We start from the raw sequence: 22704 nt of genomic DNA, 5'->3' as shown, positions 1-22704 counted from the left end.
CAGTATTACTTACAATACACTCATGACATTTACTCCTCACATCACATCAACACAAAGGCCATAAACAAACTTAACCAATCAGAACACACAGTGGAACCAGTTTTGGGATAGGAGATGAATCCCTTAGGATCTTTTTAAAACAATTCATCTGGTCCACCCTAAACTATGCTTCACCAGCCTTGTCATCCATCTAGTCAAAAGCAAGCATAACAAAACTGTAAATCACATAAAATAAGGCCCTTAGAACAATAAATGGCTGTTTAACAATAAAAACACTCAACATCCAGACAACAAAACAAAGATTCCTTATTCTAACACTGTCATTCCTTACCTGATTAACTCTCCTCACACATCATATTTTTCTGAGACATACATTTTCCAGCACATCTACCTTCTCTGTTCTTTTGTAATCCAGGCCCAAGATTCAAATCAATACAACAATGTTGGGACTATTTTCATTTATACTTGACTGCCTTCTCCCGCGTCAGTGAGACAGCACCAGGGAAACAGATGATGAATGGCCCATCCACTCACAGACACATACACACACACACATATATATACATTCCTGGGGATAGGGGAGAAAGAATACTTCCCACATATTCCCTGCGTGTCATAGAAAGCGACTATAGGGGGGGGGGGGGGGGGGGGGGGGGGGGGGGGCTAGAAATCTTCCCCTCCCATTTTTTTATTTTCCAAAAGAAGGAATAGAAAAGAAGGCTAAGTGAGAGTATATCCTTTAAGGCTCAGTCGTGTTCTTAACACTACCTCACTAATTCGGGGAATGGCGAATATGTATGAAAAAAATGTGTATTGCACCGAAACCACAGCTCCCTTTCCACATCCTGGCCCAACAAACAGAGCATCAGATTGGGGAAGAGCAGTGTGGTTTCAGAAGTGGTAGAGGATGTGTGGATCAGGTGTTTGCTTTGAAGAATGTATGTGAGAAATACTTAGAAAAGCAAATGGATTTGTATGTAGCATTTATGGATCTGGAGAAGGCATATGATAGAGTTGATAGAGATGCTCTATGGAAGGTATTAAGAATATATGGTGTGGGAGGAAAGTTGTTAGAAGCAGTGAAAAGTTTTTATCGAGGATGTAAGGCATGTGTACGTGTAGGAAGAGAGGAAAGTGATTGGTTCTCAGTGAATGTAGGTTTGCGGCAGGGGTGTGTGATGTCTCCATGGTTGTTTAATTTGTTTATGGATGGGGTTGTTAGGGAGGTGAATGCAAGAGTTTTGGAAAGAGGGGCAAATATGAAGTCTGTTGGGGATGAGAGAGCTTGGGAAGTGAGTCAGTTGTTGTTCGCTGTTGATACAGCACTGGTGGCTGATTCATGTGAGAAACTGCAGAAGCTGGTGACTGAGTTGGGTAAAGTGTGTGAAAGAAGAAAGTTAAGAGTAAATGTGAATAAGAGCAAGGTTATTAGGTACACTAGGGTTGAGGGTCAAGTCAATTGGGAGGTAAGTTTGAATGGAGAAAAACTGGAGGAAGTAAAGTGTTTTAGATATCTGGGAGTGGATCAGGCAGCGGATGGAACCATGGAAGCGGAAGTGGATCATAGGGTGGGGGAGGGGGCGAAAATCCTGGGAGCCTTGAAGAATGTGTGGAAGTCGAGAACATTATCTCCGAAAGCAAAAATGGGTATGTTTGAAGGAATAGTGGTTCCAACAATGTTGTATGGTTGCGAGGCGGGGGCTATGGATAGAGTTGTGCGCAGGAGGATGGATGTGCTGGAAATGAGATGTTTGAGGACAATGTGTGGTGTGAGGTGGTTTGATCGAGTAAGTAACGTAAGGGTAAGAGAGATGTGTGGAAATAAAAAGAGCGTGGTTGAGAGAGCAGAAGAGGGTATTTTGAAATGGTTTGGGCACATGGAGAGAATGAGTGAGGAAAGATTGACCAAGAGGATATATGTGTCGGAGGTGGAGGGAACGAGGAGAAGTGGGGGACCAAATTGGAGGTGGAAAGATGGAGTGAAAAAGATTTTGTGTGATCGGGGCCTGAACATGCAGGAGGGTGAAAGGAGGGCAAGGAATAGAGTGAATTGGATCGATGTGGTATACCGGGGTTGACGTGCTGTCAGTGGATTGAATCAGGGCATGTGAAGCGTCTGGGGTAAACCAATGTATGTTGGTTTGCGGCAGGGGTGTGTGATGTCTCCATAGTTGTTTGTTTATGGATGGGGTTGTTAGGGAGGTGAATGCAAGAGTTTTGGAAAGAGAGGCAAGTATGCAGTCTGCTGTTCATGAGAGGGCTTGGGAAGTGAGTCAGTTGTCGTTCGCTGATGATACAGTGCTGGTGGCTGATTCGGGTGAGAAATTGCAGAAGCTGGTGACTGAGTTTGGTAAAGTGTGTGAAAGAAGAAAGCTATGAGTAAATGTGAATAAGAGCTAGGTTATTAGGTACAGTAGGGTTCAGGGACAAGTCAATTGGGAGGTAAGTTTGAATGGAGAAAAACTGGAGGAAGTGAAGTGTTTTAGATATCTGGGAGTGGATTTGGCAGCAGATGGAACCATAGAAGCGGAAGTGAATCATAGGATGGGGGAGGGGGCGAAAGTTCTGGGAGTGTTGAAGAATGTGTGGAAGTCAAGAACATTATCTGAGAGAGCAAAAATGGGTATGTTTGAAGGAATAGTGGTTCCAACTATGTTATATGGTTGCGAGGCATGGGCTATGTATAGAGTTCTGCGCAGGAGGGTGGATGTGCTGGAAATGTGATGTTTAAGGACAATATGTGGTGTGACATGGTTTGATCGAGTAAGTAATAATAGGGTAAGAGAGATGTGTGGTAATAAAAAGAGTGTGGTTGAGAGAGAAGAAGAGGGCGTTTTGAAATGGTTTGGTCACATGGAGAGAATGAGTGGGGAAAGATTGACCAAGAGGATATATGTGTCAGAGGTGGAGGGAACGAGGAGAAGCGGGAGACCAAATTGGAGGTGGAAAGATGGAGTGAAAAAGATTTTGATTGACTGGGACCTGAACATGCAGGAGGGTGAAAGGCGTGCAAGGAATAAAGTGAATTGGAACGATGTGGTATACCGGGGTCGACGTGCTGTTAATGGATTGAACCAGGGTATGTGAAGCGTCTGGGGTAAACCATGGAAAGTTCTGTGGGGCCTGGATGTGGAAAGGGAGTTGTGGTTTCAGCGCATTATACATGACAGCTAGAGACTGAGTGTGAACGAATGTGGCCTTTGTTGTCTTTTTCTGGTGCTACCTCACGCACATGCTGGGGGGGGAGGGGGTTGTTATATCATGTGTGGCGGGGTGGCAATGGGAATGAATATGGGCAGACAGTATGAATTATGTACATGTGTATATATGTATATGTCTGTGTGTGTGTATATATGTATACGTTGAGATGTATAGGTATGTATATTTGCATGTGTGGACGTGTATGTATATACATGTGTATGTGGGTGGGTTGGGCCATTCTTTCGTCTGTTTCCTCGTGCTACCTCGCTAACGAGGGAGACAGCGACAAAGCAAAATAAATAAATATAAATATAAATATATTTTTTTTGTGTGAGAAATGCATATCATCTTAGGAATATGCATGAAAAAATGCGTACGGGAGATTAAAATTTCGTAGTTACGTAAAGTAAAAAATTATGTACCACAATGCATTTTGAGAAATATTTTAAAATATACTGAAAATTTAGTTAAACAAGTTATGGAATTTGAAAACTACTAAATCAATACAGCATTTTCTGGTATTCTTTCCTGTTTCTGTCTTTTTTTGCATAAAAAGCAAAAGGGAAAATGCCCATATCAGTAAGAGTAAAAACTGATGAGGTGACAATAGGCATGATCTACAATTATCACTGATGTTAAACATGATCAGTATAATATGAATCTGGTCATAATTATCATGAGTTATTCTTTAATAAACGTCAATTCTGGGGTACTTACCAAAAGCTTCTTCACTGGTGAGACTGACATCTTACTAATTGGTTTTCAGGCTACAACATGGCTTTGTGATCACTCACTGGACATTATAATCAATAATGGAAGCAGTTTAAACTATTTCAGTCTTAAAGTCAACTGATCACTATCATAATCATGTTTTTACTTCTGTCATAAAGAGATCTTTAACTAAAATACTTTTTTGCAATATGAAAATCAAAAGTAGGGCACACACTCAGAATTTTCAATCAATGTCTTGTCATCTTCCTCTTCAGCAACACTTAGGCCTGCTTGACCTGCAAGACCATAGTCCCTTTGCTTTCTGATATCATGGAAAAATGCTTCTTCAGAAAAAAGCACTATAAAACCTGAAAAATCCTGTAGGTCTTCCAATACCTGTTTATTACAGGCAGTGGTCAATCACATTTGGTTTTGAGTTCAACTTGACTTACATTTGGTTTTGAGTTCAACTTGACTTAATTTGAACTTTTTAATGACAAAAGCTCCCTTACCAGAAATGTGTCTTACATTGTGAATGTCATTTCCATGCTCAGAGTCAGCTTTGATTAAATAACCCTCTCAATGATTCAATCTAAGGACGATTTTTCCAAGGATCTTTAAACACGCTTCTCGGTGCTTCTCTCATGAAAATAAATTTCATCGGTCATCAAAATCACAGAAAATCACATTCTACCAGGTGCAACACCTCATAACGATAGGCCACTGCAATGGTTTATTGGCTCTTCTGATTCATTTTTCAATATTCCCAAATGCCCTATACATGCCATGTATGAATGTCCAGGCACCAAAATGATGTGTTCAGTGAACTGCAACCTTTTACAATGAAGTTCATACAGATACTTCAGAACAATGTTTGTTTTTATTTTGTCTGGCACAGTTATTTGAAAAGACAACTAATGTGCCAAAATTATTTCTAACATAATCTGTCACAATCCAGTGCTATAAATAACTTGATATAGCCACTGAATCCCTCTTTGCTGAGACCTTATCTCATACACGCATCACTAGTTGTTTAAGTATGTTGTGGATACATAAATAGCAGGTCCACAGCCTGCACTTATAATAAGCAAAACTGGTTGAAATTTTCTGAGTTGGTAGGTTTAACTGCTGATCAATGCACACTGCTCAAACATCAGAATAATTATTCCTTGCTAAAGATTTCACCTGTGCCTGGGCTTTAATGAAAAGGTCTTTGTGGTCTTCTTTTTTCTTTTAAAATTGTGCAATGCTCTTCTAATTACCACTGTTTCTCACTACTGATGCATCAGCATCATCACATAATGTATAGGGTTTACTTGGTTGCTCAAATGTTAAACTGCCTGCCAGTGGCATTATTTGGGTAATGGAAATTGACTTGAGGTTCATCTGGGTATTACTCTAAGTACAATTCATAAAGTATCCTTATGCTTAGATAGGAACAAATTGTGAAGACCTGACTGAGATGTAATGGCACAACATGGCTAGTAACTTGGCAGTGTGCTTCTTCACCCTATCAGCAGTGACATCTATGATCTTATTTGTTAATGCTTTTTAACTCTTTGGTCTTAGATAGATGCCACAAACTTTCTCAACACATCCTTTCTTGGGTCAATGAACAGAAGAAAGCCTTACTTACAAACTTTGGGCGTAATGTCGTTGTACTGCACACTACTCATTAACCTTTTAGTGACTTCCAATGTTTGTTTTTGTTTATAGGCAAAACATCAACATTTTGGATGTAACCATTCTGGAGATTAGTCACTCACTGCCCAAAATGTTTCAAATACTTTTTTCTATAACAGGCCTGGTAAGTTTGCAAAAGCAATCATCCCTACATGGTTGGCAAGCAATGCATGGTGCAATCCCCTTGTTGGTGAGGCTGGTATAAGCTTCATTTTTGTTTCTTTTTAATTTTTCTACTTTTTTTCACTACATCTCACACCTTGCCATCATGAGCACACAGGAGAGATCAGGCTGAATCACATCAATGTATCACTCATGATGCACACTGTAATTGGTCTGGAGTTCATGAGTCAGTCTAAATCAATTAGAAATTCTCCCAAGGTACAGTTATTTCATGAGATGGCAGCAAACTGCAAGAACAGGATTGTTGTGGTGGTGTGGTGAGAAGGAAGGAACCCTGTAATGTGAATGGCCAGCAAAGTATATCTCACAGGTGGTGAGTGACCACATATAGCTGTAAACATTACCATCTTCAGCACCTTCACAGTAAAAAGCTCAGTCCACCAAGGAACTATACTTGCAACCCCCTCCTACTCCTCATTCTTATATCTGATACTGATGCAAAAATGAACCACAGTTTCTTGTAATCCTTTATAGACAATACTAGAACAGGATGAAAATCACATCAACAGAAGATGCAAAAATGTTACAAAGCGACATAGACAAAGCCTTTAACTAGGCAACTGAAAACAGCATGCTTTTCAATGGAGATAAGTTTCAAAATATTGGAAAGACAGAGGCATTATCATAAACCAGTTAAATAACATGAAAGACCTTAGAGTAATAATATCTTATGACCTTATCCTCAGCAAACACAACGTAATGGTTGCCTCATGCAGAAGAAAGACAGTACGGATCCTGCAAACATTTAAGACAAGAGAAGAAACACCAGACATTCAATACAAGAGAAGAAACACCAATCATAAAATTATTCAGTGCTAATTTTTTCACAAACAGAATAGTGGCGTGCCCTAGCATTATCCTACAAGGCAGGCAATATTGTGGAATTGGAAAATGTTCAAACATTTCTCAGGGCCCATATCAATGTGGTGAAAGACCTTAATTACTGGAAAATTGCTGAAATCTCTTGAGGCTATTACTCCCTACAGCACAGGCATGAGAGGTACATCATCATCTACACCTGAATAATCCTAGGTGTGGTTACCAACCAACATTTGGAAATAACACTGTACTGGCACAACAGTCATGAAAAACTTTGTAAAACATACCTATGAAATCCAAAGGCGTGATGTACACAAAAAGAGAGAACACCTTAAACATCCCAGGCCCAAGACTTCAACACCAAGTCAACTACCATCAAAATCAGGATGGGATGCACCGTGCAGAAGTTTAAGAGTGCAATGGACAAGTACCTACAAAATAAACTAGACCAAACAGGCTGTGACAGCTATGTAGGCCCAAGGGATGCGGCTTCGAACAGCCTGATCTACCTCTAATCAAATCAACAGCCTGAACACAGCCCAGGCTGTGATGGCGAAGAACCCCAAAGACTGCACCAAGCTACTGCCACCACCCTCTAATTCATTACTCTCCCATACATCTGGCCAGGTATATTCAACAGACTTATAACTATGATTCGAGCTTTCATTCTCATCCCCCTCACCTTTATACAATAGTAATATACAGGCATTCTACCTCTCCCCAGGCATCTCACGCTGGGGCATACATACAGTGAAAAACCATACTTCATTTTACACAAGGATTTCAACACCACCTCTCTTTTCACCAACCACTTGCTATAACTCTTTTGCTCAGCATACCACAACATCTTAAACATCCACCACCCATCAAGTAACACATCTATCAGTCCTTCAAAATACTCACTCCATCCATTTTTTAAATCTTCTTTGCCTATCATCACCTCTTAATCTGTTCCCTTAAAAGATAATCCCATTTTTCTCTTGTTCCTCTCATACTTTTCACCTTCCAAACCATTTTTTTTCTCCCTCAATAAAGCTGATACTATCATCTTATCTCCCATCTGCACTCCTTTTTCTCATTCTGCACACTCCTCTCACCCTTGTGATACTTCCTCTTGTAAATCTCCTTGCACTCCTTCCTTACTGATATGACCATATACCTCTCCCTTCTCAAGTACATTAACTTCCTTATCCCACCATTCACTATCCTTTCTAATATGCTCACCTCCCACCTTCATCAAATCACACATTCTAACAGCATATGTAACCAGTGCTTCCCTAAACATCTTCCATCCTCTTGTTTCACCTACTCTCACCTTATACCACTCTTCACCCAATTTCTCTTGATATCTCTGCAACCAAATCACTTTTTCAAGCTCGTTCACTTTCACCACCTTCTTCCCATCCATTAAATTTCCTCTTTTTCTAGAATCTCTAAATACCTGTCTCCACTAATATATAATCAGAAAGATATCCCACCTACTGCCTCTCTCAGCATATCCACATCCAATTACCTCTCCTTCACATGACTATCAATCAGTATATAATCCAATGATGCCTGTTGATCCCCAACCCCATTCACCAATGCATACTTATAAATGTATCTTTTTTAAAAACATGTAATTCTAATCAACAACTCTTCTCAGCATACAACTTGACAAGCTATTCCCCATTTTAACTCACCCAGGATATTCCATGCCAATTGGTAATGCCATTAACAGTTACATCACCCACTTTTGCATAAATATATATCTTGAGCATGAGGGGTCTTTCAGCATCTTAAATCAGTGTTTGCACTATTGGAAAGACTGGTCACGGTGTCCAGACCTCAGATGAGAAAGTGTAACATACATTTCTGGGGAGTTTAGTCTCAGGTGTGTGGACATCTGGTGGAGGGGAGTTTATCCCTTAAAGGATGGAGCCACAATAAATCAGATGGGCCCTCAGGATAAAGAGTTATCAAGAAATTCAAAGAAACACTTCAATCTCCCCAGTTAACCCTTAATCAGCCTTCATCATCTTTCGCCAGCCCTAAACAGACATCTCCCACTGTCACAAGACAACCTAGAGCTACCACCTGTTTATAATCCTAGCTGATTATCCAGAAATATCACTTGCATAAAGAAGGGAGGGTCTCCTACAGAACATCAAAAAGAGTGCTTCTAAGTCATCTGGGTATAATGCCAAATGTTCATACTCATAACTGGTTAATTTCTGTGGTTTTAATGTTGATAATTTTGGAGCAGAGAAAGTTATTTATTCATTTATTCATGAAAATAAGGTTCTGTCAATGTAAAGATGTAAACAAGTAAAAACATGCATTTGTCAAAAGTACATAAAATAAGCATAAAAAATATATATGTATAGCATTATGTTACACCTTGGAAATATAGTAAATCGTTTACTGTAATGTGATAAGGCATATATAAAATTAAACTGTGCCTGAAAGAAACCCTTACCATAATTGTCATATACTTAAATAATTTTTTTTTTTTTTTTTTTTATACTTTGTCGCTGTCTCCCGCGTTTGCGAGGTAGCGCAAGGAAACAGACGAAAGAAATGGCCCAACCCCCCCCCCCCATACACATGTATATACATACGTCCACACACGCAAATATACATACCTACACAGCTTTCCATGGTTTACCCCAGACGCTTCACATGCCTTGATTCAATCCACTGATAGCACGTCAACCCCGGTATACCACATCGCTCCAATTCACTCTATTCCTTGCCCTCCTTTCACCCTCCTGCATGTTCAGGCCCCGATCACACAAAATCTTTTTCACTCCATCTTTCCACCTCCAATTTGGTCTCCCTCTTCTCCTTGCTCCCTCCACCTCCGACACATATATCCTCTTGGTCAATCTTTCCTCACTCATCCTCTCCATGTGCCCAAACCACTTCAAAACACCCTCTTCTGCTCTCTCAACCACGCTCTTTTTATTTCCACACATCTCTCTTACCCTTACGTTACTCACTCGATCAAACCACCTCACACCACACATTGTCCTCAAACATCTCATTTCCAGCACATCCATCCTCCTGCGCACAACTCTATCCATAGCCCACGCCTCGCAACCATACAACATTGTTGGAACCACTATTCCTTCAAACATACCCATTTTTGCTCTCCGAGATAATGTTCTCGACTTCCACACATTCTTCAAGGCCCCCAGATTTTCGCCCCCTCCCCCACCCTATGATCCACTTCCGCTTCCATGGTTCCATCCGCTGCCAGATCCACTCCCAGATATCTAAAACACTTCACTTCCTCCAGTTTTTCTCCGTTCAAACTCACCTCCCAATTGACTAGACCCTCAACCCTACTGTACCTAATAACCTTGCTCTTATTCACATTTACTCTTAACTTTCTTCTTCCACACACTTAAATAAATAAAGACTATCAAAAAAATAAAGAATACCCAGGAATTCTTTATCATGTCCAAATCTGCTATCAGTAAATGTTCTAAGGGTATATGTCACGTGTGTTTCATATGTGATTCTCTCTATGGTTAAAGTACAATGTTTATGGCCTGAACAGTGAAAAGGGTGAAACAAAGGAGAGGAAGAGGATAAGTCAGGCATAAGATTACCTGAAAGACCAGATCACTATCAATTTTCTTATCATTAACATTATCATACTTTGTCCCTGTCTCCCGCGTTAGCGAGGTAGCGCAAGGAAACAGACAAAAGAATGGCTCAACCCACCCACATACACAATGTATAAACATACACGTCCACACATGCACATATACATATCTATAAATTTCAACGTAAACAAATATATACATAAACACAAAGATTGACAAAGAGGATATATGTGTCAGAGGTGGAGGGAACGAGGAGAAGCGGGAGACTAAATTGGAGATGGAAAGATGGAGTGAAAAGGATTTTGAGTGATCGGGGCCTGAACATGAAGGAGGGTGAAAGGCGTGCAAGGAATAGAGTGAATTGGAACGATGTGGTATACTGGGGTCGACATGCTGTCAATGGATTGAACCAGGGCATGTGAAGCATCTGGGGTAAACCATGGAAAATTTTGTGGGGCCTGGATGTGGAAAGGGAGCTGTGGTTTCGGTGCATTATACATGACAGCTAGAGACTGAGTGTGAACGAATGTGGCCTTTGTCGTCTTTGCCTAGCACTACCTCACGCATATGCAGGGGGAGGGGGTTGTTATTTCATGTGTGGTGGGGTGGCGACAGGAATGAATAAGGGCAGACAGTATGAATTCTGTACATGTGTATATATGTATATGTCTGTATGTGTATATATATATGTATACATTGAGATGTATAGGTATGTATATGTGCGTATGTGGACGCGTATGTATATGCATGTGTATGTAGGTGGGTTGGGACATTCTTTCATCTGTTTCCTTGCACTACCTCGCTAATGCAGGGGACAGCAACAAAGTATGATAAATTATTTATTAATTTATTTACTTATTTTTCACTCCATCTTTCCACCTCCAATTTGGTCTCCCACTTCTCCTCGTTCCCTCCACCTCTGACACATATATCCTCTTTGTCAATCTTTCCTCACTCATTCTCTCCATGTGACCAAACCATTTCAAAACACCCTCTTCTGCTCTCTCAACCACACACTTTTTATTACCACACATCTCTCTTACCCTATTATTACTTACTCAATCAAACCACCTCATACCACATATTGTCCTCAATCATCTCATTTCCAGCACATCCACCCTCCTCCGCACAACTCTATCCATAGCCCATGCCTCACGACCATACAACATTGTTGGAACCACTATTCCTTCAAACACACCCATTTTTGCTTTCCGAGATAATGTTCTTGCCTTCCACACATTCTTGAAGGTTCCCAGAATTTTCAACCCCTCCCCCACTCTGTGACTCACTGCTGCTTCCATGGTTCCATCCACTGTCAAATCCACTCCCAGATATCTAAAACACTTCACTTCCTCCAGTTTTTCTCCATTCAAACTTACCTCCCAACTGACTTGTCCCTCAACCCTACTGTACCTAATAACCTTGCTGTTAATCACATTTACTCTCAGCTTTCTTCTTTCTCACACTTGACCAAACTCAGTCACCAGCTTCTGCAGTTTCTCATCCGAATATGCTACCAGCACTGTATCATCAGCGAACAACAACTGACTTCCCAAGCCCTCTCATCCACAACAGACTGCATCTTGCCTCTCTCTCCAAAACTCTTGCATTCACCTCCCTGACAACCCCATCCATATACAAATTAAACAACCATGGAGACATCACACGCCCCTCCCACAAACCGACATTCACTGAGAAGCGATCAATTTCCTCTCTTCCTACTCTTACACATGCCTTACATCCTCGATAAAAACTTTTCACTGCTTCCAGCAACTTGCCTCCCACACCATATACTCTTAATACCTTCCACAGAGCATCTCTATCAACTCTATCAATGCCTTCTCCAGATCTATGAATGCTACATACAAATCCATTTGTTTTTCTAAGTATTTCTCATATACATTCTTCAAAGCAAACACCTGATCCACACATCCTCTACCACTTCTGAAACCACACTGCTCTTCCCCAATATGATGCTCTGTACATGCCTTAACCCTCTCAATCAATACCCTTCCATATAATATCCCAGGAATACACAACAAACTTATACCTATGTAATTTGAACACACACCTTTATCCCCTTTGCTTTTGTACAATAGCACTATGCATGCATTCCGCCAATCCTTAGGCAATTCACCCTGAGCCATACATACATTGAATATCCTCACCAACCAGTCAACAACAGTCTCCCCCTTTTCTAATAAATTCCACTGCAATACCATCCAAAACCACCGCCTTGCCAGCTTTCATCTTCCGCAAAGCTTTCACTACCTCTTCTCTGTTTACCAAATCATTCTCCCTGACCCTCTCACTTTGCACACCAACTCAACCAAAACACCCTATATCTGCCACTTTATCATCAAACACATTCAACAAACCTTCAAAATACTCACTCCATCTCCTTCTCACATCACCAATACTTGTTATTACCTCCCCATTAGCCCCCTTCACCGATGTTCCCATTTGCTCTCTTGTCTTACGCACTCTACCTCCTTCCAAAACATCTTTCTATTCTCCCTGAAATCTAATGATACTCTCTCACCCCAACTCTCATTTGCCCTCTTTTTCACCTCTTGCACCTTTCTCTTGACCTCCTGCCTCTTTCTTTTATACATCTCCCAGTCATTTGCATTATTTCCCTGCAAAAATCATCCAAATGCCTCTCTTTTCTTTCCCTATTAATCTTACTTCTTCATCCCACCACTCACTACCCTTTCTAATCTGCCCACCTCCCACGCTTCTCATGCCACAAGCATCTTTTGCGCAAGCCATCACTGCTTCCCTTAATACATCTCATTCATCCCCAACTCCCCTTTTGTCCTTTGCTCTCACCTTTTTCCATTCTGACTCAGTCTCTCCTGGTACTTCCTCACACAAGTCTCCTTCCCAAGCTCACTTACTCTAACCACTCTCTTCACCCCAACATTCTCTCTTCTTTTCTGAAAACCTCTACAAATCTTCACCTTTGCCTCCACAAGATAATGATCAGACATCCCTCCAGTTGCATCTCTCAGCACATTAACATCCAAAAGTCTCTCTTTCACATGCCTATCAATTAACAAGTAATTCAATAACGCTCTCTGGCCATCTCTCCAACTTACATACGTATACTTATGTATATCTCTCTTTCTAAACCAGGTATTCCCAATCTCCAGTCCATTTTCAGCACACAAATCTACAAGCTCTTCATCATTTCCATTAAACACTGAACACCCCATGTATACCAATTATTCCCTCAACTGCCACATTACTCACCTTTGCATTCAAATCACACATCACTATAACCCGGTCTTGTACATCAAAACTGCTAACACACTCATTCAGCTGCTCCCAAAACACTTGCCTCTCATGATCTTTCTTCTCATGACCAGGTGCATAGGCACCAATAATCACCCAAGTCTCTTCATCCACTTTCAGTTTTACCCACATATCAATCTAGAGTTTACTTTCTTACACTCTATCACATACTCCCACAACTCCTGTTTCAGGAGTAGTGTTAAAACGTATGCATATTTGTATGCATTTCAGCACTGCTAGCAGGTAGTGAAGAGAAATAACAACGTAAAAAAAATTCACATGGTGGGTAACAAGAGAAAGTTAAAGGTGAATGATGTAAGAACAAATTGATGGCTTCTGAAAGGATGGAGACAAAGGTGTCCCTTGGGATTCTGTCCTACTGCCTACTCTCTTCTTTCTCTCCATAAATCATTTTCCTTCATTTTCTAATACTATTCAGTCTTAAGCTGATGGATATGCTATACACCCTTCAACTCACTTTCCCTCCTGACCTCATTCTAATAACTATTCTCTTTCTCTTGCTAAAAATATGTCCATTCTCTACTTGGATTTGTCCAGCATCTCTGAATAGGAATGCAGTAGCCTTTTTATATAAAGAAATAAAATATAATTTCCCCCTATATCTCAGAGTCACTTGTTTCCCTCTGCCAGAGGCCAGTTAAAGGTAAGACACTAAAATGCAAAGAAGCAATAATGGAGTTCACCAGTCATGGAGAAACTTTTGCAGTGGGCACCTCTTTGAGGGAGTTCCTGAAGGGAAAGGGCATTAGAGATACTGACAGATAAATAGATAAAGTTTCATCCCTACCCCTGAGTTATGTCAGTTTTACTAATTCATCAGTCACCTCACTTCCAATCTACCTCATCTGCATTTACATTACCTACCTTCCTTTTTGTCAAACTCCATTTCTTTCAGTCCCATGCACACGCAAGGAATAAAGTTAAAACATAACACTCACAAAATCATGTACACTGCAATCTATTTATCAAATACAAAGTATGGAACATAAGTTTAACTTACATAGAAGATCAGGTGCAAATCAAGTATAATGCAACATGCAAATCATGGATAACATTACGCATGTTGAACAAAAATTCACTTTAGACACTATTAAAAAGTGTGCAACAAACACATGGCACAACATGCACAGCATGAATACAGTAACATAAGTACATGGTTCTAGATATGTAATGCAGTACATCAAGTACACAGAGCACCCTGCTCACATGATGAATACTAAAAAATATTTCAACATAAAAGATGCCACAAGAATGAGGTAATTAATAATTAAAAGCAAATAAAACTATACTTACGTAATAATAGCATGTGATTCATAACTTTCCTTATACAGAATGCGTGTATTCATCCATCCCTTGGGCCAAATAGAACGAACCTCAGAATCTAGAAATGCACGGATATACTCTTCAGGAGTTTCTGAACGTTTCTTTATCATCTGCCAAAACTGGACTCGCACATGTACCACATCACACAGTAGTTTCCTTAAAAAATTATAATAATGGGATGTTATACCATGGGCCAAAAACCAGCTGTACAAATTACATGTTCCTCAAGCAATCTACAAGTCATTGCAAGAACAGATGCAGCAGTCAGTAATAATCACATTCTAAAAAGTCATTATATTTCGTACAATACATCGGGGAAGCACACAATACTGTTATTTTTCTGTATACTAAAAGAAATTACTAATTCACTTTGGTGGATCAAAATATCTGACAGGAGCCATAATTCTTACCTGATTTCATCTGTGAATATAAACTTTTTCTTTGGCAGCCTTGATTTCTTTTTCTCAACATCCTCAATTTCATCATCCTCATTTTGTGTGACTCCATTTTCACCCCTGTTTATCAAAGGGAAGAAAGGATTAGATTAGACATCCCATAATAGTCATATAAAAAGCACCAGTATTGATCTATATTGCAAAATTCTAATTCCTGTTTCTTTGTTTTTCATCCTCTCTTTATCATTTACTTTATTTCTTTATAATTAAGAGAAACTAATATCATTATCAAATGCAGTCTATCTAATCAAAAACCTAATTGTTTTCTTAACTGTTAACGTGAAATCATATATTTTCAGATGATGGTTCACCACAATCTTGGTCATCCTACATCTGGTTTAACAACACATTTAACTTATCTTGAACTACACAAAGATATATTCAATACTTCTCTGAAGTACATTATGAATCCTTAGGTTTTGGTACTTGCAATCTATGAATAATCTAACTATGTATACGTATCTAAGAGGACACGAAAAAAAGAAGAAAAAGGTCTTTATACTGCTTCCCACTTTTGTGGAATAGCATCCTGCAGACAGGAAAGCTTAGAATAGTCTGATGCTCTAACACAGCACTGTGACTAGCTCTGTACAACAGAAAGTGAACATCCAAAGATTTCTCTGAACCAAGGTCTCAAGGAATTTGAATGTAGAAAATTTGTAATTGCATTATGATGACCATAACAGAATATCAACCTGAAGTGACATAAACCAGATTGTTATCTAATTAGTACTGAATAATGAACTGCAAATAGCTACAGGATAACCAAGATATGGGCCCAACACCTGTGCTTCTGAGGTAATGTAATATCAAAGTTTGAACTGTGAAGAAAATTTTCTTAAAAATCTGAAATGTGTTGAATGAACTTATGTTACTCTTTGTATGTATTCTGAAATCTGTACAATAAAGTCTGTTGAAAGTTCAGGAATGCTAGCTAAAAATATTTTCTATCTGAAACATACAGTTATTGGTATCACCATACGAAACACTAAAGTGTAAAATATCATACAAAAGGAAATGAAGTTCAAAAACTGTGTGAAAAGCAAAATGCCTACATCACAATGACAAAATGTTCTACAGACTAGAGCATTAATAAAGGTATTTTAATATAAGTTTTACACATGAACATTATGCTCAAGCAAAACAATTCTGATTTTACAGTACAGTTTCACATGAAAATATTGTTGGAAATATGAGAAACTTTTAAAATTTCTTATTCAGTAAATATATGAAATATACTATCAATTTTTGTATAATCAATATCAACTAAATTTTTGACAACTTATGGGAAAGAACAGTAAGCAATCTTATGAAATACTCGTCCAAGTATACAACGCAAAAATTACATTAAAGACTTCCATATCAAAAGATTACATTACTGTAACTGATTGACCAAATCCAATTACTGCCGGTAGAAACACTTTGTCATAGCCATTCCTCATGACACTCCTCTTGCTAACTTTAGGTAAAAACTAAGTGGAGTTGAATATCAAAGGGAAGGCAAGTTTCCTCAGAGATTAGCCATCTGACTGTCAGTTTAAGAGTGTGCAGTAATTCAGTGGAGATCTTTGTCATGGCTAGCAATTTTTTCTAAAACAAAAAAGGCCAGGTAAACTGCACCTGGTCACTGTGCATGTGCAAATTGAAAAGAAGATTAATAAAGAGATTTTTGTTTTATGTCCAGTCAAATGGATGCTCTATTCAACCCAAAGCCAATAAGTTTCACAAGTGTTCCAAAGTGTAGAAGAAAGCAGACAGAAACCAGCCACCTTTCATAGACTGAGAAACCTGGTTTATGAAAGTGTTGATTTTCCATTTTGGCTTTAATCCAGGTCATATCAAAGCTAATAAGGCATGTTATTATCTTTTTCAATTTGTTCATTCTATATTTTACAAATCACTCATCCAAATCAATTAAACTTTTTTTTGCAATTATACACATTTATGCATTTAATAACACCCAATTTGCCTTTAATGCAATTTAAAGGGTAAAACCATCTTAAAGAAAACCACCATACCAATAGTAAAGCTTATACTCTGGAGACACAAAATATACATTGATATACTTGGAACATGAATGTTTCACTACACAGCCCATTTATCTGTTCACAGTGGAAGCAGCTACTTAGGCTGAATCATGAAACAATGTAACAGATCACAGGTTTAACAATGCATGTACAGTTTCTTCAGAATACAACAAAATTTTCTCCAAAAATGTCATTTAACCAGGTTATTCAGTTTGAGCACACGTCCCAATCACCATCAGCAGTTAACAAGTGGCATGAGGGACCTTACCAGAAGTGATAATACAGCTCCCAGTACTGTTGGGGGCTGTTGGTGGGTGAGACAAGACACTTCAGTAACTGGCAACACCTCACAAATATAATTCCATTTTAACCCAAATCATTTATTACTACTTCTTACAAAACTAAGAGGAAAATAGGACCTGAATCAACATAAACATTTATATATATATATATATATATATATATATATATATATATATATATATATATATATATATATATATTTTTTTTTTCATACTATTCGCCATTTCCCACATTAGCGAGGTAGCGTTAAGAACAGAGGACTGGGCCTTTGAGGGAATATCCTCACATGGCCCCCTTCTCTGTTCCTTCTTTTGGAAAATTAAAAAAAAAAAAATATATATATATATATATATATATATATATATATATATATATATATATATATATATATATATATATATATATATATTTTTCTTTTTTTTTAATCTATACTAGCCATACTGTAAACTTAACCTAGTCATAGTTCAGGTATGCTCTGCTAGTCTAAGTGATATCTTTTATATTAATTCAAACAGCTTGCATCTTCTAAGAATATTGGAAGTGGGAATATTACTCTATCCTATATACCCTAACCTGAGTAATGTTATCTAATAATCAAATACATAAATGTTTAGCCAATCCTTCAATAAAAAGTAAAAAAGACAAAGACAGAGATAATATTCATATTATTCTTCACAGAAAAAAAAAAAAAAAAAAAAAAAAAAAAAAAAAAAATATATATATATATATATATATATATATATATATTTATTTTCTTTTTTATTATACTTTGTGTGTGTGTGTGGTGTGAGGTGGTTTGATCGAGTAAGTAACGTAAGGGTAAGAGAGATGTGTGGAAATAAAAAGAGCGTGGTTGAGAGAGCAGAAGAGGGTGTTTTGAAATGGTTTGGGCACATGGAGAGAATGAGTGAGGTAAGATTGACAAAGAGGATATATGTGTCGGAGGTGGAGGGAACGAGGAGAAGTGGGAGACCAAATTGGAGGTGGAATGATGGAGTGAAAAAGATTTTGTGTGATCAGGGCCTGAACATGCATGAGGGTGAAAGGAGGGCAAGGAATAGAGTGAATTGGATCGATGTGGCATACCAGGGTTGACGTGCTGTCAGTGGATTGAATCAAGGCATGTAAAGCGTCTGGGGTAAACCATGGAAAGCTGTGTAGGTATGTATATTTGCGTGTGTGGACGTATGTATATACATGTGTATGGGGGTGGGTTGGGCCATTTCTTTTGTCTGTTTCCTTGCGCTACCTCGCAAACGTGGGAGACAGCGACAAAGAAAAAAAAATATATATATATATATCTGGGAGTGGATCTGGCAGCGGATGGAACCATGGAAGCGGAAGTGGATCATAGGGTGGGGGAGGGGGCGAAAATCCTGGGGGCCTTGAAGAATGTGTGGAAGTCGAGAACATTATCTCGGAAAGCAAAAATGGGTATGTTTGAAGGAATAGTGGTTCCAACAATGTTGTATGGTTGCGAGGCGTGGGATATGGATAGAGTTGTGCGCAGGAGGATGGATGTGCTGGAAATGAGATGTTTGAGGACAATGTGTGGTGTGAGGTGGTTTGATCGAGTGAGTAACGTAAGGGTAAGAGAGATGTGTGGAAATAAAAAGAGCGTGGTTGAGAGAGCAGAAGAGGGTGTTTTGAAGTGGTTTGGGCACATGGAGAGGATGAGTGAGGAAAGATTGACCAAGAGGATATATGTGTCGGAGGTGGAGGGAGCAAGGAGAAGAGGGAGACCAAATTGGAGGTGGAAATATGGAGTGAAAAATATTTTGTGTGATAGGGGCCTGAACATGCAGGAGGGTGAAAGGCAAGCAAGGAATAGAGTGAATTGGATCGATGTGGTATACCGGGGTTGACGTACTGTCAGTGGATTGAATCAGGGCATGTGAAGCGTCTGGGGTAAACCATGTAAAGTTGTGTGGGGCCTGGATGTGGATAGGGAGCTGTGGTTTCGGGCATTATTGCATGACAGCTAGAGACTGAGTGTGAACGAATGGGGCCTTTGTTGTCTTTTCCTAGTGCTACCTCACACACATGAGGGGGGAGGGGGATGGTATTCCATGTGTGGCGAGGTGGCAATGGGAATGAAAAAAGGCAGACAGTGTGAACTGTGTGCATGGGTATATATGTATGTGTCTGTGTGTGTATATATATGTGTACATTGAGATGTATAGGTATGTTTATTTGCGTGTGTGGACGTGTATGTATATACATTGTGTATGGGGGTGGGTTGGGCCATTTCTTTCGTCTGTTTCCTTGCGCTACCTCGCAAACGTGGGAGACAGCGACAAAGCAAATAAATAAAAAATAAAATATATATATATATATATATATATATTTTTACTTTGTCGCTGTCTCCCGCGTATGCAATGTAGCGCAAGGAAACAGACGAAAGAAATGGCCAGAAAATTCTCCTGGGTGCATCTATAAAGTGCCATGTAGAAATTGTGATATGTTTTATGTTGGGCTGACTGGTAAGGATCTTTTTGTTAGACTTAAGCAACGTAAATATAGTATAAGAACAGGACAAGAATCAAATGCCTTGTTTAAACAAGTTAAAAACTATGATCATTGTACTGACTAGAGTAATGCCATCTCAGTTATTAACTCTAACTCTATTACCACGAGAAATATCACTGAATCTTCTATCATTAAATATACAAAGAATAATAATCTAAATATTAGTGATGGTCTATACAAATTGGAAAACTTTATTGTTGATAAAATTTGTAAACAATTCACCTTCTTGTCCACATAACAAGTTTATGATGCACTTGTTGTCTGTCTTGGATAATCACATGTTTACCAAATGGCGTCCTAGCTATGTCTCTTCGTTGTATATCAACTAACTGTTATATTTCTCTCTTGTGTCTCCCCTGATGATGTGATTATTACACGAAAGTGCACTTGGGATCTTTTCGTGTTTCATTTTCCCCATGGAAAATCACAAACCCCTGCTACAGACTGACATTCACTGGGAACCAATCATTCTCCTCTCTTCCTACTCATACACATGCCTTACATCCTTGGTGAAAACTTTTCACTACTTCTAGCAACCATGTACTCTTAAGACCTTCCACAAAGTGTCTCTATCAACTCTATCATATGCCTTCTCCAGACCATAAACCTTACATACAAATCCATGTTTTTCTAGGTATTTCTCACACACATTCTTCATAGCAAACACCTGATCCACACATCCTTTACCACCTCTGAAACCATACTGCTCTTCCCCAATCTGATGCTCTGTATATATATATATATATATATATATATAATCCCTGGGGATAGGGGAGAAAGAATACTTCCCACATATTCCCTGCGTGTCGTAGAAGGTGACTAAAAGGTAAGGGAGCAGGGGGCTGGAAATCCTCCCCTCTCGGTTTCCTTTAATTTTCCAAAAGGAGGAACAGAGAAGGGGGCCAGGTGAGGATATTCCTTCAGAGGCCCAGTCCTCTGTTCTTAACGCTACCTTGCTGATGCGGGAAATGGCGAATAGTTTGAAAAAAAAAAAAAAAAAAAAAAAAAAAAAAAAAAAAAATATATATATATATATATATATATATATATATATATACAAGGCATCAGATTGGGGAAGAGCAGTGTGGTTTCAGAAGTGGTAGAGGATGTGTGAATCAGGTGTTTGCTTTGAAGAATGTATGTGAGAAATACTTAGAAAAGCAAATGGATTTGTATGTAGCATTTATGGATCTGGAGAAGGCATATGATAGAGTTGATAGAGATGCACTGTGGAAGGTACTAAGAATATATGGTGTGGGAGGCAAGTTGTTAGAAGCAGTGAAAAGTTTTTATCGAGGATGTAAGGCATGTGTACGTGTAGGAAGAGAGGAAAGTGATTGGTTCTCAGTGAATGTAGGTTTGCAGGCAGGGGTGTGTGATGCCTCCATGGTTGTTTAATTTGTTTATGGATGGGGTGGTTAGGGAGGTGAATGCAAGAGTTTTGGAAAGAGGGGCAAGTATGAAGTCTGTTGGGGATGAGAGAGCTTGGAAAGTGAGTCAGTTGTTGTTCGCTGATGATACAGCGCTGGTGGCTGATTCATGTGAGAAACTGCAGAAGCTGGTGACTGAGTTTGGTAAAGTGTGTGAAAGAAGAAAGTTAAGAGTAAATGTGAATAAGAGCAAGGTTATTAGGTACAGTAGGGTTGAGGGTCAAGTCAATTGGGAGGTAAGTTTGAATGGAGAAAAACTGGAGGAAGTAAAGTGTTTTAGATATCTGGGAGTAGATCTGGCAGCGGATGGAACCATGGAAGCGGAAGTAAATCATAGGGTGGGGGAGGGGGCAAAAATCTTGGGAGCCTTGAAGAATGTGTGGAAGTCGAGAACATTATCTCGGAAAGCAAAAATGGCTATGTTTTGAAGGAATAGTGGTTCCAACAATGTTGTATGGTTGCGAGGCGTGGGCTATGGATAGAGTTGTGCGCAGGAGGGTGTATGTGCTGGAAATGAGATGTTTGAGGACAATATGTGGTGTGAGGTGGTTTGATCGAGTAAGTAACGTAAGGGTAAGAGAGATGTGTGGAAATAAAAAGAGCGTGGTTGAGAGAGCAGAAGAGGATGTTTTGAAATGGTTTGGACCATGGAGAGAATGAGAGAGGAAAGATTGACCAAGAGTATATATGTGTCGGAGGTGGAGGGAACGAGAAGTGGGAGACCAAATTGGAGGTGGAAAGATGGAGTGAAAAAGATTTTGAGTGATCGGGGCCTGAACATGCAGGAGGGTGAAAGGCGGGCAAGGAATAGAGTGAATTGGATCGATGTGGTATACCGGGGTCGACGTGCTGTCAATGGATTGAATCAGGGCATGTGAAGCGTCTGGGGTAAACCATGGAAAGTTGTGTGGGGCCTGGATGTGGAAAGGGAGCTGTGGTTTCGGGCATTATTGCATGACAGCTGGAGACTGAGTGTGAGCAATTCGGGCCTTTGTTGTCTTTTCCTGGTGCTGCCTCGCGCACATGAGGGGGGAGGGGGATGTTATTCCGTGTGTGGCAGGGTGGCGATGGGGGTGAGTAGGGGCTGACAGTGTAAATTGCGTGCATGTGTGTATATGTGTGTGTCTGC

The 22704-nt window shown here is 39.4% G+C and overlaps 1 protein-coding gene across 4 annotated transcripts in view; it reads right to left on the bottom strand.

Moving 5' to 3' along the window:
* yem (yemanuclein) overlaps window positions 1-22704 on the bottom strand; it is a 176759-nt gene that overhangs the window by 56179 nt on the left and 97876 nt on the right. For all 4 annotated transcript variants that reach the window (XR_011714687.1, XM_071678275.1, XM_071678278.1 and 1 more), the window contains 2 exons: window positions 15242-15346; window positions 14802-14987 (listed from right to left, as the gene is read on the bottom strand). Coding sequence is in view for 3 of the 4 variants with exons in the window: in XM_071678275.1 (XP_071534376.1) it covers window positions 14802-14987; window positions 15242-15346 (291 nt within the window). In the remaining variant the exon portion in view is untranslated. The remainder of the gene's footprint in view (window positions 1-14801; window positions 14988-15241; window positions 15347-22704) is intronic.

Source organism: Panulirus ornatus, chromosome 27 (genome assembly GCF_036320965.1).
Source record: "Panulirus ornatus isolate Po-2019 chromosome 27, ASM3632096v1, whole genome shotgun sequence".
In the NCBI taxonomy this organism is placed as follows: domain Eukaryota; kingdom Metazoa; phylum Arthropoda; class Malacostraca; order Decapoda; family Palinuridae; genus Panulirus; species Panulirus ornatus.
Note: the sequence above shows the minus strand (reverse complement) of the source record. Positions and strands in the feature narration are given on the sequence as shown.